Source organism: Schistocerca piceifrons, chromosome 1, assembly GCF_021461385.2.
Source record: "Schistocerca piceifrons isolate TAMUIC-IGC-003096 chromosome 1, iqSchPice1.1, whole genome shotgun sequence".
Classification (NCBI taxonomy): domain Eukaryota; kingdom Metazoa; phylum Arthropoda; class Insecta; order Orthoptera; family Acrididae; genus Schistocerca; species Schistocerca piceifrons.
The window spans coordinates 840,482,227-840,496,276 of record NC_060138.1 but is presented as its reverse complement, the minus strand read 5'-3'; the positions used below and the strand labels follow the sequence as shown (position 1 = coordinate 840,496,276).

The 14,050-nt window shown below is 40.0% G+C and overlaps 1 protein-coding gene across 2 annotated transcripts in view; it reads right to left on the bottom strand.

Moving 5' to 3' along the window:
• Window positions 1–14,050, bottom strand: part of LOC124715014 (MLX-interacting protein) — a 377,416-nt gene that overhangs the window by 24,608 nt on the left and 338,758 nt on the right. For both annotated transcript variants that reach the window (XM_047243067.1, XM_047243069.1), the window contains one exon: window positions 1,499–1,626. In XM_047243067.1, the coding sequence (XP_047099023.1) occupies window positions 1,514–1,626 (113 nt within the window). In that variant the 3' untranslated portion in view covers window positions 1,499–1,513. The remainder of the gene's footprint in view (window positions 1–1,498; window positions 1,627–14,050) is intronic.

Below are 14,050 nucleotides of genomic sequence, written 5' to 3'. Positions count from 1 at the left end.
CTTTTATCGCATTTTTCAAATCTGGGTACCTTAGAAAATATTATTGTTGAGATGATGTCCTCCTTGCTGGAGACAAATTTGGATCCTCTCCAAAGAGGCTCTCTCTAACATTTCATTTGTCATAGCTTCAATTTCCTCACAAATGTAAATCTTACAGGTCATCAAATGTGCAAAGCTCATTCACATACACTCAGTTTCAAGCAGCCCCACAAAAAAAGTCACAGGTCAACAGATCAGGTGGGCCTGGGGGCTAAGGAACATCACCATATTTGTGAAATGAAATGTCTCGGTTACATGTTGAACCACTGCCATGGATGTTCTTGCCACGTGAGCTGTGGCACGATCCTGCTGGAACAACATCTCTCTCATGTGCACTTGACAGCTTGCAAGATCTGGACAAAGAAAGTTGTTTAATACTTTGACACAGTACACTGATGTCACAGTAACTGCAGTTCCTCCCTCTTCAAAACAACTAAGGTCCAATAATCCCTATTTTGGAGATACGGAACCACACTGTTACTTTTGAGCTATGGAGAAGTTTTTCGTTTAGTTCATGTGGGTTCTCTGGTGCTCAGTACCAACAGTTCTGTACATTAACATAACCATACAGATGAAAATGGGCTTTCTCACTCATGAATACTGGGGCATCTGCATCTATACTGGGGCATCTGCATCTTCTGTAAGAATAGTGCCTATACATTACAAAATTCTCTGTGCTGCACAAAATCTGTTTCATTTATCTGCTGGACAATCATTTTGTATTGGTGAAATCTGAGATCATCATGTAAGACGTGATTCAATATGAACAACATGACATACCCAGCGATACAGTGGATTGTTTCAGACTAACAAGAACTGCCATTCTCACTCTGTCTTACGTTTTCTGGAGTTCAAACTGATTTTTTTTTTAATTCCCTTCACATATTCAGTACTTCTAAAGGTTGCAGCCCACTCGAATATAGCGTTTCAATCTGGAACTGCTTCTCGACATCCAACATGAAACTTTCAAGAGAAAAAGTATTGAACCGTAACCACAGAACCATTGTTTTTAAAGAACTTCTCAACCATGAAACACAATGCTCTATGCTCAGACACTTCACAGTGACTGAAACTGCATAGTTTGAGCTGTTTGCCAACAGTCATTCAAGGTCAATACCCCCACTTATCGAACAGAACTAGCAATTTAAAAAACATGTGTTTCTTCTGCTCCGCCCTGTACTTACAACATGGCTGAGTTGTCTGCTCTACTTGTTTTCTCTCTGTATCCAAAGGCAGCCCACACTTGGTTGTTTGAGAAAACTCTAATTGTTTGAAGGTGGGATTAAGAGGAGAGGGTGTGAGTTTGGAGAAGATGGGTTTCCATGATACTTCTGCCATACAAAAGTACGACTACTTTTAGTTATATATAATGTGATGATATTAATGAAATCTCAGATAAAATTGACAGCTCCCACTAGTATTGTATTGTATACTGTGTTACAATTAATAAATGGCATACCTGCTATGCATTTTGTCAGAGATGCATGTCTCTCTTCAGAACAGCTCTCCGAGCCTCCTCTGGTAACCGTGCAGGGTCTGTCAGAATATCTGTTGCTCTACTCAGGTACCGCAGTGAATTCAGAACCCCTATACATTTAAAACAGATTAATAAAAACATGAATATTAACTACAGAATCCTAAAAAAGTAAGAAGGAAGTAAATGGAGAGAGGGGGAGAGGCAAGAGGTGGGGATTGGAGGATTTACATCCCAGTTGTCTCATTGAACAAACAATATTTGTAGTTTTATTTTATATGTAATAAATTGGCATAAAAACCTGCAACTTAAGCTATGGTTTAGTTTAACACCCATATTATTTTTTAAATTCTGTACAGACTTTTGAATGCTCTTGTAAGAAAAAAGTTTGTGACCGCACTGCAACCTAGGACGCACAGTTCCTTTTTCACATTATTGTTACTATAAATTGCTGAGAGTGGGCACAGTCACAATAAAGAGGATAAAAACGGAGTGGGGTTAGTGTTTCACAAAGATATTGACCCAGTTACAGATGTGAGCTTGTAAGTGAAAGGATAATTAGAGGAAGAGTGAACATGAGAAAGAATAGTTTTACTATACTCCAAGTGTACGCATCTCAGCAAGGATACAGTGAGGAAGAAAAAATGAAATTCCTCGAAGAAATGGAAGACCAAGTAAGAGAAGATAACATTATGATAATTGGGGATCTGAAGGCTCAGGTTGGCATGGATAGAAATAGATATGAGGTGGTGATGGGCTCTTTTGAATACGGAAGACGAAATGTGGAGGGTGAAGAAACTCCAAATATGTGCATAAGGAATCATCTTTTAGTGAAGAATACATTCTTCAAGAAAGAAGATAGCCATAAGATTACTAGATATGGCTGAGATGGCAAATCTAAGACAGTTATAGACTATATATAAACAGACAAATTACTTGGAGGAAAAGTTAGGAGGTTGGTTGGCAACACTGCGCCGACGCGGACTCTTTGAGTATTTGCTGCAATAAATAATTATAAAAAGTGTTGTTATTAACCTGTTTTTAAACATTTACAGTTGTTATAAATATAATTTAAGTGTTGTTAAATTAGTGGAAGTGTTAGTGAAGTATAAAATAAGATTAAATGGGGTAAGAAGCATATTTTTCTTCTCACGCCTGTAGCACGAATCCTAGGCCTAATTTCACGCGCGAATCGTAAGTAAGCAGTGAATTAAACTTATAGGTAAACGTTTCCAGCTGGTATAAATATAATGTAAGTGTTGTTACATTAGTGGAAGTGTTAGTGAAGTGTTAAAGAAGATTAAACGGGGTAAGAAGATTATTTTCCTTCTTGCGCCTATAGCACAGATTTTAGGCTTAATTTCATGCGCGCGCGTATCGTAAGTAAACAATGACTTAAACTTATATGTAATCACCAGTTTTTTAATTCAGTACTCTTTCAATTTATTTATATCCACCTAAATAGTTTCTAGGGTCCTTTGTTTACGTTTTAGTCAGTACTTAAATCAGTTTATATGATTTCTGTTTTTACCATGAGTGAGAAGTGTGTGACATGCCGTAGGATCGTGAGTTCCGGGGTGTGGTGTGATGTGATGGGTGCTGTAGTTTCTTTCATTGCGGCAAATGTAGTGGTGTGGGAAATTGGGACATAAATGAGGCTCACCAGTGGTACTGTAGGATCTGCAGTAGAGATAGGAAAATACTGGAACAGGAAGGGAAAACTGCAGCTCTTCAAGCTGACTTAGACAAGGCAAGGGAGGATCTGGACAGGTTAAAGAGGGAGAAGGGTGAACAGAGTTGGGAATTGGCAACAGGTAATAGGGGCAACAGGCTGGTACTCTGGACCTAGATTTTCCTGCAGTAGTTGGCTAACATTTCTACCATGGGAACTACCTAACAACAGAACTTTTTTTCTCTTTACAAATTTCCCTATCTTTTTCAAGTCCTTGAAAGCTTGTTATGCCCTTTCTACAGCTTCAGCTACATGATGCTCATCCGATTCTGACTGAGGCAACAGGTCTACTCTATTTTCAAGATTTATGATCATCTTTGTTATAAATCTTGAAAATAGATTTGACCTGTTGCCTCAGTCAGAATCTGATGAGCATCATGTAGCTGAAGCTGTAGAAAGGGCACAACAAGCTTTCAAGGACTTGAAAAAGGTAGGGAAATTTGTAAAGAGAAATAAAGTTCTGTTGGTAGGTAGTTCCCATGGTAGAGGTGTTAGCCAACTATTGCAGGAAAATCTAGGTCCAGAGTACCAGGTCACAAACTTTTTCAAGCCTAGTGCAGATCTGGGTCAAGTAACACGAAGATGTAGGTTCTTTATGCAAGGATTTCACAAAGGAGGATGCCGTGGTTATAGTGGGTGGTCCGGGAAATAGCACTGACAGAGACTCTGAATATTCCGTAGAGAGTGACCTGGTGAAGATAGCATCAGCAACGAAGCATACAAGTGTGGGATTTGTGTCTGTGTTGAGACGCCATGATCTGCCTCATATGAACTCTTCCGTCGGGAGGGTGAACTTGGAGTGGCTGCTTAGGATGGATATAGGGTCCCATATTGGTTTGATTCCTGTGGATGCTATCAATAGGTGGGACCAAACTAGGCATAGCCTTCACCTCAATAGGAAAGGGAAGGGAAAACTGTCTGGGTTGATTGTAGAAAACTTAAAGGGGGGAAACTGTCACAAGTGGTAAAATACAAGTGATCACAGGTGTCAGAGGGATGCCTTTTTTAGGATAGGGAAAGGGGAAAGAAAACGAGTTTTAAGAGTGATTGGCAGACACTCAGTTTGAGAAAACAGATGAACAGGAGTCAGATTTTAGCATACAGCCTCCATTTAAACAATGTTTAACAGAAAGTAATCAGAAACTGCCAGTTCATCTTCGCCAAAGCAGTTATAATCCCATTAGAATGCAGTATCAGTTATCTTTATTACACCAGAACATTCCGGGACTCAGAAATAAATTTGATGAACTACTCATTTGTGTTGATGAAATGAATTCATCTAACCAAATTGACATAATCTGACTCTCTGAACATCAAGTGACTACTAGTATATATATTATGTTAGACATTTCAGGATTTAAGCTAGCTTCCTACTTCTGCAGAGTAGATATGGATGGAGGAGGAGTTGCCACATTTATTAAAAACTGCCATAAATTCAAGAACATTGACATTAAAAATTTTTGTTTAGAGCAGCATCTAGAAGCATGTGCAACAGAAATAAGAGTTCCATAACAGATCCTATACAATAGTAACTATCTACCGAGCACCTGCAGGAAATTATAATCTATTCATAAATCATCTAGAAGCTCTTTTGGGTTATTTAACAGGAAGAAACAAAAAAAAATTTTGATTGCACATGACTTTAATACAGATTTTCTAATGCAATCTTCCGGTATACATTTACTGCAGTTAGCAATGTTGTCTTTCAATCTAACTCACACTGTAAACTTTCAAACTAGGGTCACTAAATCCTCAAGGACAGCCATTGATAACATTTTTATAGACAAATCAAAGGAACAAAATCATATCATAAAACCTGTAATAAATGGACTATCAGATCATGACATGCAGCTCCTTGTTTTAGATTTAAATTCTAAGCAGATTAACAAGACTGCTAAATCTGAGTACAGGAGAGTAGTCAATCAACCAAAAATTGAGTGTTTTAGAAAACTGCTCAAAGATATGAACTGGAAAGATGTTTATAGTGATCATGACATGAATGAAAAATATAACACATTCATGAACAATGTCAGTACCATGTTTGAAAACTGTTCTTCTCTAAAAGTTACTCAAATTAAACAGAAGTCTATAATAAAACCATGGATTACACAAGGAATAAAGATTTCCTGTAAGACAAAAAGGAAAATGTATCTGTCGACCAAGAATACCTCCAATGCTGATGATTTAGCTAAATACAAGGAATACTGTAAAATATTTAAAAAAAGTAATTTAGACATCCAAACAAATGCACTACGAGAAGAAGATAGCAATGTCAGGGAACAAAATAAAAACAATATGGGATATAGTGAAAGAGGAGACTGGTAGAACCAGAGAGGAACAGGAGCAAATAGCATTAGGGGTACATGACACATTAATAACCGATGGGCATAGTGTGGCAAATCTATTTAACAAGTACTTTATATCTGTTACTGATAGAATGGGATTGTTAGGATCAGTAAATAATGCCCTTGAATATCTGAAACTAGCCTTTACAAATAGCTTCAGGCACATGAATATGTCACTCACTTCACCAAAAGAAATAACTTCCATAATAAAATCTTTAAAACAAAGCATTCTAGTGGTTACGATGAAAAATCAACAAAGTTAATTAAGACATGTTCTTGTGAGTTTAGTACAATTCTAAGTTCCTTGTGTAACATTTCCCGACTGGCTAAAATATGCAGATGTTAAGCCTCTATTCAAGAAAGGGGATAAAGAGATACCATCAATCTATAGACCGATTTCACTTTTGCCATCATTCTCAAATTTTTTTAGAAAAAGTAATGTACAGGCAGCTTCTCAACCATCTGACCACAAATAAATTATTATCAAGAACATAGTTTGGATTTCTGAAGGGTTCTGATATCGAGAAGGCTATTTACACCTACAGTGAAAATGTACTTAATTCATTAAATAACAAATTACAAGCAGCAGGTATTTTCTGTGATTTGCCAAAGGCATTTGATTGTGTGAACCACAACATCCCTTTAAACAAATTAGAATTCTATGGTGTCACGGGCAGCGCTGCAAAATGGTTCAAGTCATATCTCGCTAACAGGAAAAAAAGGGTGTCAGTGCAAGGGACTAGTGAATTAAGTCATCAGTCATCATCAGAATGGGAAGAAATTAAATGTGGTGTCCCACAAGGATCCATCTTGGGGCCACTGCTTTTTCTTGTGTACATTAATGATCTCTCATCAGTTACATGCCAGAAGCAGAGTTAGTTTTGTTTGCAGATGACACAAGCATTGCAATAAATAGTATGTAGAGTGTAGTTTTAGAAAGATCTGCTAATGATATTTTCATGGATATTAATAAATGGTTTAAAGCCAACTCACTGACATTAAACTTAGAAAAGACTCACTATTTGCAATTCAAAACCTGTAAGAGGTTTCCACCCACCATATGCATAAAGTATGAAGAAGAGCAGATAGAAGAGGTTGACAGTCTTAAATTCCTGGGATTACAACTTGATAATAAATTCAGTTGGGAGGAGCACACCACAGAACCGCAGAAAGGCCTTAACAAATCTGTATTTGCAATTCGAGTGCTAGCAGACACAGGCGACATAAAAATGAAAAAGCTTGCATACATTGCCTACTTTCATTCCATAATGTCATATGGTATAATATTTTAGGGTAACTCTTCAAGTCAAACAAAAGTTTTAAGAGTCCAAAAGCGTGTAATACGTATTATTTGTGGAGTAAATTCACGGACGTCCTGTAGAAACCTCTTCAAAGAACTCTGTGTACTAACTACAGCCTCTCAGTATATTTACTCCTTAATGAAATTTGTCCTAAATAATATATCTCTTTTTCCAACAAACAGCTCAGTTCATACATACAAAACCAGGAACAAAAATGATCTGCACAAGGACTTAAAAGCACTTACTTTAGTTGAAAAAGGGGTCCACTATTCAGGAACACTCATCTTCAATAATTTGCCAGCAAACATAAAAAATTTAGTTACAAATAAAGATCAGTTTAAAAGAAGCCTGAAAGACTTACTAGTGGCCAACTCGTTCTACTCCATTGACGAATTTTTTAATGGAAACAAATGATGTATTGTATATACTCATACTATTAGTATTGTTATTTCAGCTAAAAAAAAAAAAAAAAAAAAAGTGACATGTTCCACATCCACGAGGATCTCCTCAGTATGGATCTATGGAACGAAAAACTAATCTAATCTAATCTTCATTATCGCAGAGGTGGACGAACCCGTGCTCGGGGTATATTTTCTCTTAGCCCATGCACTGTCACCCAATCTACAACGAGGTACACTAACCATTAACTCGGTTCAGGTATCTCTTCCCTCTCATCTGAGAGTGCCACACTATTGTGTGAGCTAGCTGAAGCCGCTGTTGCAGTGCTCTCTCTTGGATCACACGGCGACGAACTTCAAGACAGCAATGAAGCCCTCCGCCTACACATTGCCGCCGTGCAAGCCAAGCTCAAGGACGCTCCTAAGCAGGTCACTCCTCTGTCACACACGGCCACACCCCCAACCCCTGCACCACTTCCTCGCACCTGCTGCCGACGCCATGTGACATTTCTACTGCCGGACAGAAGCTGTGCCCGCGACGCTACAAAGTACCCCACCGAGCTCGTAGTGCATCGGGTGCAGGCCCATCATCCCCATTGGTATTCGTGATCAACAACGGTACTGTCCACAGAATCAATACCACAGAAGGCCCACCGGTACATGCAAAGGCTAGGCGTTTAAATCTGGAGAAACATAACATGGCAAGGCTATTATTCAGGAACTTTTAGATGATAGGACTATTCGCCCTTCTTCTAGTAGTTGGTCATCACCCATTCATTTGGTGCCCAAGAAAGATGACACTTTCCACCTCTGTGGTGATTATCGGGCACTTAACACCAGAACAATTCCAGATAATTATCCCATCCCAAATATTCAAGACTTTGCTTCCCAACTGCACGGGGCATGAATTTTCAGTATAATCGACTGTCACAAGTCATATCAACAGCTCCCAATGGCACCGGAAGACGCTGAAAAAACCGTTATCATCACCCCGTTTGGGTTGTTCGAGTATTTTATGCCGTTCAGCCTTAAAAATGCTGCACAAATGTGGCAACAGTTCACTGACTTGTTGGTCGGAAAACTGGATTTGCATATGCCTACCTGGATGACTTGTTAATTTTTCTTCCTCCCTCGAGGAACATGAACTCCATTTAAATACAGTGTTCCAATTATTAAAAGCAAATGGTGTTGCAGTGAATGATGCTAAGTCACAACTCCGCCACACTAGTGTCACTTTTCTGGTCCACGGGTTTTCTGCCAATGGCATCTGCCCCTACCCGAACGGGTTGAGGCCATTGGTACGGTGCCTTTGCTAAAGATTTTCAGGGCCTCCGCCGCTTCCTTGGAATAGTAAATTACTACTGCAAACACATCCCACATGCCGCTGAAATACAAGCCCCACTGACGGATGCTCTTGCAGGAAAAAACACTTCACGGTCTCGGGCGGTGACGTGGACTCCTGATATGCGGTGCACATTCGATAACCTAAAGTCAGCCTTACAGACAGCCGTTACGCTCGCTCATCCCATTCCCGATGCTCCCATCTCGCTTTCGTGGTATTTACCGACCAAGAGCCTTTGGTATACTCTTTCCGTAACCCAAGCAAGGACTCGTCCCCGAGATGTTTTCATCATATGGACCTCATATGCCAGTTTATGAACGACATACTTTACGTCAGAGGGGCAGACAATGTTGTTGCCGATTTTCTATCTCGTGTGTCGGTTTTATCTTCACAACTGGACCTCAGTGAACTCCCTAAATTGCAGACAGAGGATACTGAATCACCGCATTGCGCTCCGATGTTAAAGCAGGACTCAAACTAGAGTTAAGGACACTTCCTGGGTTTTCATCACCCATCTGGTGATTTCGGCACCTCTCTGCTGGGACCTTTTTAATAGTATCCACGACTTGGTACACCCTGGCATTCGCGCCACCACACGTCTGGGATGTGAGCCTTTCGTTTGGCCCTGGGTGATAAAAACAATGTCGCAGTTGGGTGCAAGCGTGCATGGCTTGTCAGCGCACAAAAGTAGGATGCCATGCACAGCCCCCCATAGGTACGTTCGATGTGGCAAAAAGAAGATTCCAGCACATACACATCGATATTGTCAGGCCCTCGCCCCCCTCGGGCCCTTCCGTTATATACTGTCTGCCATTGACAGGTTTACCCGCTGGGTAGAGGTAATCCCTCTCCCAACTATCACAGCCGATGCAGTAGCCCAAGCCCTTTTATTAATGTGGATCTCACGCTTTGGCTGCCTGGTTTCTATCACCACTGACCAGGGCCACCAATTCGAGTCCATCCTCTTCCAACAGCTTTGTGAACTGCGTGGAGTGAAACGATTTCGGACTACAGCATACCACCCTCAGAGCAATGGGCTTGTCGAACGCTGGCACCAAACACTTAAAGCTTCCCTGATGTGCCACGGAGGGGAGTGGGCCGACGCCTTACCATGGATAATGTTAGGTGTTCGGGCCACATACAAAGAGGACCTTGGCACCTCCCTGGCAGAAAAACTGTACAGAGAACCCCTCACACTTCCAGCAGAGCTAGTTAAGCCTTCACTCCCTCCAGATCAAAGCTGCATTCGACATTCGTCGGGCATGTTAAGGAGTTAATTGCTAACATTTGCGTGCCTCCATCTCAACCGCATTCGCCCCCTCCCGTATTTCTGCATAAGGACTTGGCGTTGTGCACTCACGTCATGGTGCACAATGACATTGATCGACCGACACTCAGACTCGGGCCTGTACAGAGTCGTATCACAGCATACCAAAATGTTTGAGTTGCTCATTAATGGCACACCTCAAGCGGTATCTGTCTGCTGCCTCAAACCGGTATGGTCACTGGGAGAACAGCCCGATACCCCACACAGTCAGCCCCGACCCACCTCACACGAGGCATCTACCGACAGTCCGTGGATGAGTGACGCCCATTCCCGCACGTGTGATGTTACCCACTCCTAGTTGTTTGACAGTGCTACAGGTATGTGTGACATTCCCACACAGAGTGATGCATGTGATGACTCCCCCTCCTATGGGCAGCCCCTCGCCTCTCCCCTGTTAGGATTCAATGACGTATCAGGGACCAGCCTCGGAATGGGTGATGTTACTGCCGATGACTCATATGGAGATTCTGTCAACCCGTATACGGGAGTGGTAGCGAATGTCAACACAGGTCTTATTTGCGGCTCTAAAGTGTTTTTTGTTATACAGCCAGATAATGTGTGTATCTTCTACGAACGAGCCAGCTCCCCCGATGAGAACTTAACCCACATTCACCTTCTCCAGTCTGTCCCCTTGCCTATTGGTACTGACCCATCCATGGTAAAAGTACTACATACTGCAACAGGCATTCAGGTCCGCTACCCCAGTTCCTCACAATCCACAGTTCCCTCTCCAAATCGCTCGACTGCTGTACGAGGATTCACCCGCTCCGGCAGGACCATCCGCCCCCCTCGCTGGCTCGAAGACTTCAATTACTAATGTAATGTAAGGTATGGTTTTGGTTAAACACCATCTACCTCCCCCTTGAGTGTTTCCTTTACATGTACGCCCCAATATTTATGTTTTGTGCTCCACACTCTAGGGGGGGGGCCTAATGTGGTGACTATCGACCAAGTCGCATGTAATATCTTTGCTTTGCGAAGCTCTTTGCGGCTGTCTGTGGCCGTGCGCGAAAGTTTACACACGTGGTGAGTGACCAAGAATGTATTTAACTGCTTCCGAGTAATAAAATACTGTTTATTACATGTGGTATAGTGTGCATCATTGGATACTGCAGTCCTACAACACTAAAACCCATATCTTTTTAAGTGTTTGATTTTTTTCTTTTTCACTGTTAGTTATAATTCAAATTAAGACACATTATGGACCTATACACAAATTTTTATCTATTGAATGCGATCAGTGAGGTTGTTTCAATAGTGTCTAGCTTCACTGACCTCCTCCTGTCACTTACAACTATACTGTATGTTGAGAAGTACCTCTCAGCATCCACGATATTGACAGGTACCAGAATTGCAGGTAAAGTAGCTCTTTCAAATTCATCATATTTAAGCTTTTCGCAGAGTAGAAGTTTCACTATATCAGGCTTCTCATTACATCTCAAACAGTTAGCAAGATGTCAATGGAATGTTTAAAAAAAAAAACAGTCAGGTGGCTTGCCAATGTTTTTGTAAAAAAATATTAGCTGGGCCTTGTGATGCGTGTTTACATAGTTACTGTAAACCTTACATAGCAGCAGATTTGAGACAAAATTTTGCAAATGCTGTCCATGCCTAGTTTTGGAATGTGTCGGAACAATTAATAGCAACTGTTGAAAAACAATCTTCAGATTTTTTCAATAGTGATTCTACACTCTCAAATGCCTCCCTTAACAAACATGCGAATGGGTAAGTCGTGTCTTCTAGTGTTGTAATTGAACTGCCAATGTTAATACATATACAACTTACAAATGTGCACTCTAAGAAGACTAAATCTGATGCAGCTTCATGTCTTAAATGATCATCAAGAGTGAGCTTTTTTGTTTTTGAATGATTGAAAAATTCCATGATTGCTGGCAAGTATGTATACAAGTACTGCACTGCATAGAACCAAGAACTCCCTCTCACGATTATTGGATTGGTGAAGATTTTAATCAGGTGAGGGAATTTCTCTTGCTTTTTTCATTTTGCGAGAGTGCAGACAACTTGACAATAAAGTTTAGCTCCTTTGGTACTTTCATGAAGATATCATCTACTAAGTTTATTTTCATGTTTAATGCTATAGTCTTTTAGGGTCCCTACTGTGGCCTAGGCACAAGAACTTCTGATAGCAGAACTTGTTAGCAACATCTAAAAAGTTACAATACAGTTTCTGTTCTGATGTTGCAGTTGTCCAAAATAAAACTGCAAATATGCACCTGCCATTTTTGTCAAAAGCATCTTTGATTTCTTCTTTCATTTCGTCACTGCACTACCTGACATATTCTTGGGGAAGTCTGTCTGAAATGGGTATACAGTCAGCACCGGGTACATATTTATTCACAAATGACAAAACTTCAACACCAATTTTCATTTTTTTGACATTTTATAGCATCTCACCAGTAGCAGCCAGTATTTTAGATGAAGTTCCTACAGCCACTGCAGATGTTTTTTTGTCTTTTGACTAGCACTGTTAACGTGTTTTCCCCCCAAATTGTCCTTCTACTTGAGTTTCACGTTATAAAAGTGACACATAAAAGAATTTTTGTCATGAACATAGAAACCTTAGTCTTTTGTGCCTACCTATTTTTAACACACTACAATCACATTCATTCATGAATTAACAAGACATTACAGTGTAACGGTTAATTAACAGCAGCTAATCCCAGTGATACCTTATCTATACGACAGAAAAAAGTAGCTTTACTCATCTTTTAGAAAATCTTGTTCTGTAATTATGAAAACTAAAGAGTAAGAATACAGCAGACGCCAGAAATAAACACCCATTCCAAAATTCAAGCAAGCGATGTATGTTTGCCACTTTCCTAACAAACATTCCTGTGTTTAGTGCAATAATGCTGTATTTATATCTAGTTATGGATTGCAGCGAATTAAAGAGAAGCAAAGAGAAAAGATAAGCAAAAAAATTCAAAAATTCTACACTACTATCCTTTCACATGCAATAAAGCAAGAAAAAGTACTGTCGGAAGTCATCTAGTAAAGCTTTGTAAGTTGCAGATGGTGATTTTTTACTATATATCTCAACTTTGATGCTTGTTTCTTGCCTCACTTTTATTTGTTAAGTACTCTATCCAGGTATAAATAAAACATCCTTGGTTCAGCGTTAGCAGAACATCATATCTAGCACATACATATTTACACAACAACTATTTATTTACAATCGTAATTAATTTTCACTTTTTTTTTCATCTTTGTGGTGATTTCACATATAATATGGATATATTAAAGACAGTACAAGTCGCACACTTGTATATTCAGATGTTTTGCGGTTAAGTAATAAATTTCACTGAAATATGCAAAGTTTAATAAACGTTGCTGAAATATACTGATTTCACATTTTATCGCACTTTTAAATTGACTGAAAATGTAACGCTCGGGGTAGCATTAGAGTAACCATTTTTTACACATTTACAGCACATGCAACCTTACAGTGTATGACAGAGAGTACTTCATTTACCAGTGTGACTTCCCCCTTTCCTGTTCCAGTCTCGTATGGTTCACAGGAAGAAAGATTACTGATAAGCCTTCTTGTGGTCTCGAATCTTTCAAATTTTGTCTGCATAGTTTTTTCGCAAAACATACATGGCAGGAAGCAATATACTGGTTGACTCTTCTAGACACACAAACTCTTGGAACTTTAACAGTACACCAAACTGATGCAGAACCCCTCTTTTGCAGCATATGTCACTGGAGATGACTGGGCACCTCTGTGACACTTTCGCACTTACTAAATTAACCTGTAGCAAAACATGCTGATCTTTGCTGGATCTTTGGGTTTCCCTCTATCAATCCTACCTGGTGTGGATCCCAGGCTGACAAGCTATATTCACATATTGGTCAAACAAGTGTTTTGCAAGCTACTTCCTTTTTTAATGGGCTACATTTCCTGACGATTCTCCTGATGGATCTCAGTCTGATATCTGTCTTAACTTTGAATAATTTTTCTGGTTGCTCCACTTCAAACTGCTCTGTATGCATAATCCTAGGTATTTTATGGAAGTAATTGCTTCCAGTGATTGTTACATTTGTTTATGCTGAGTGTCAATTGCCAATCCC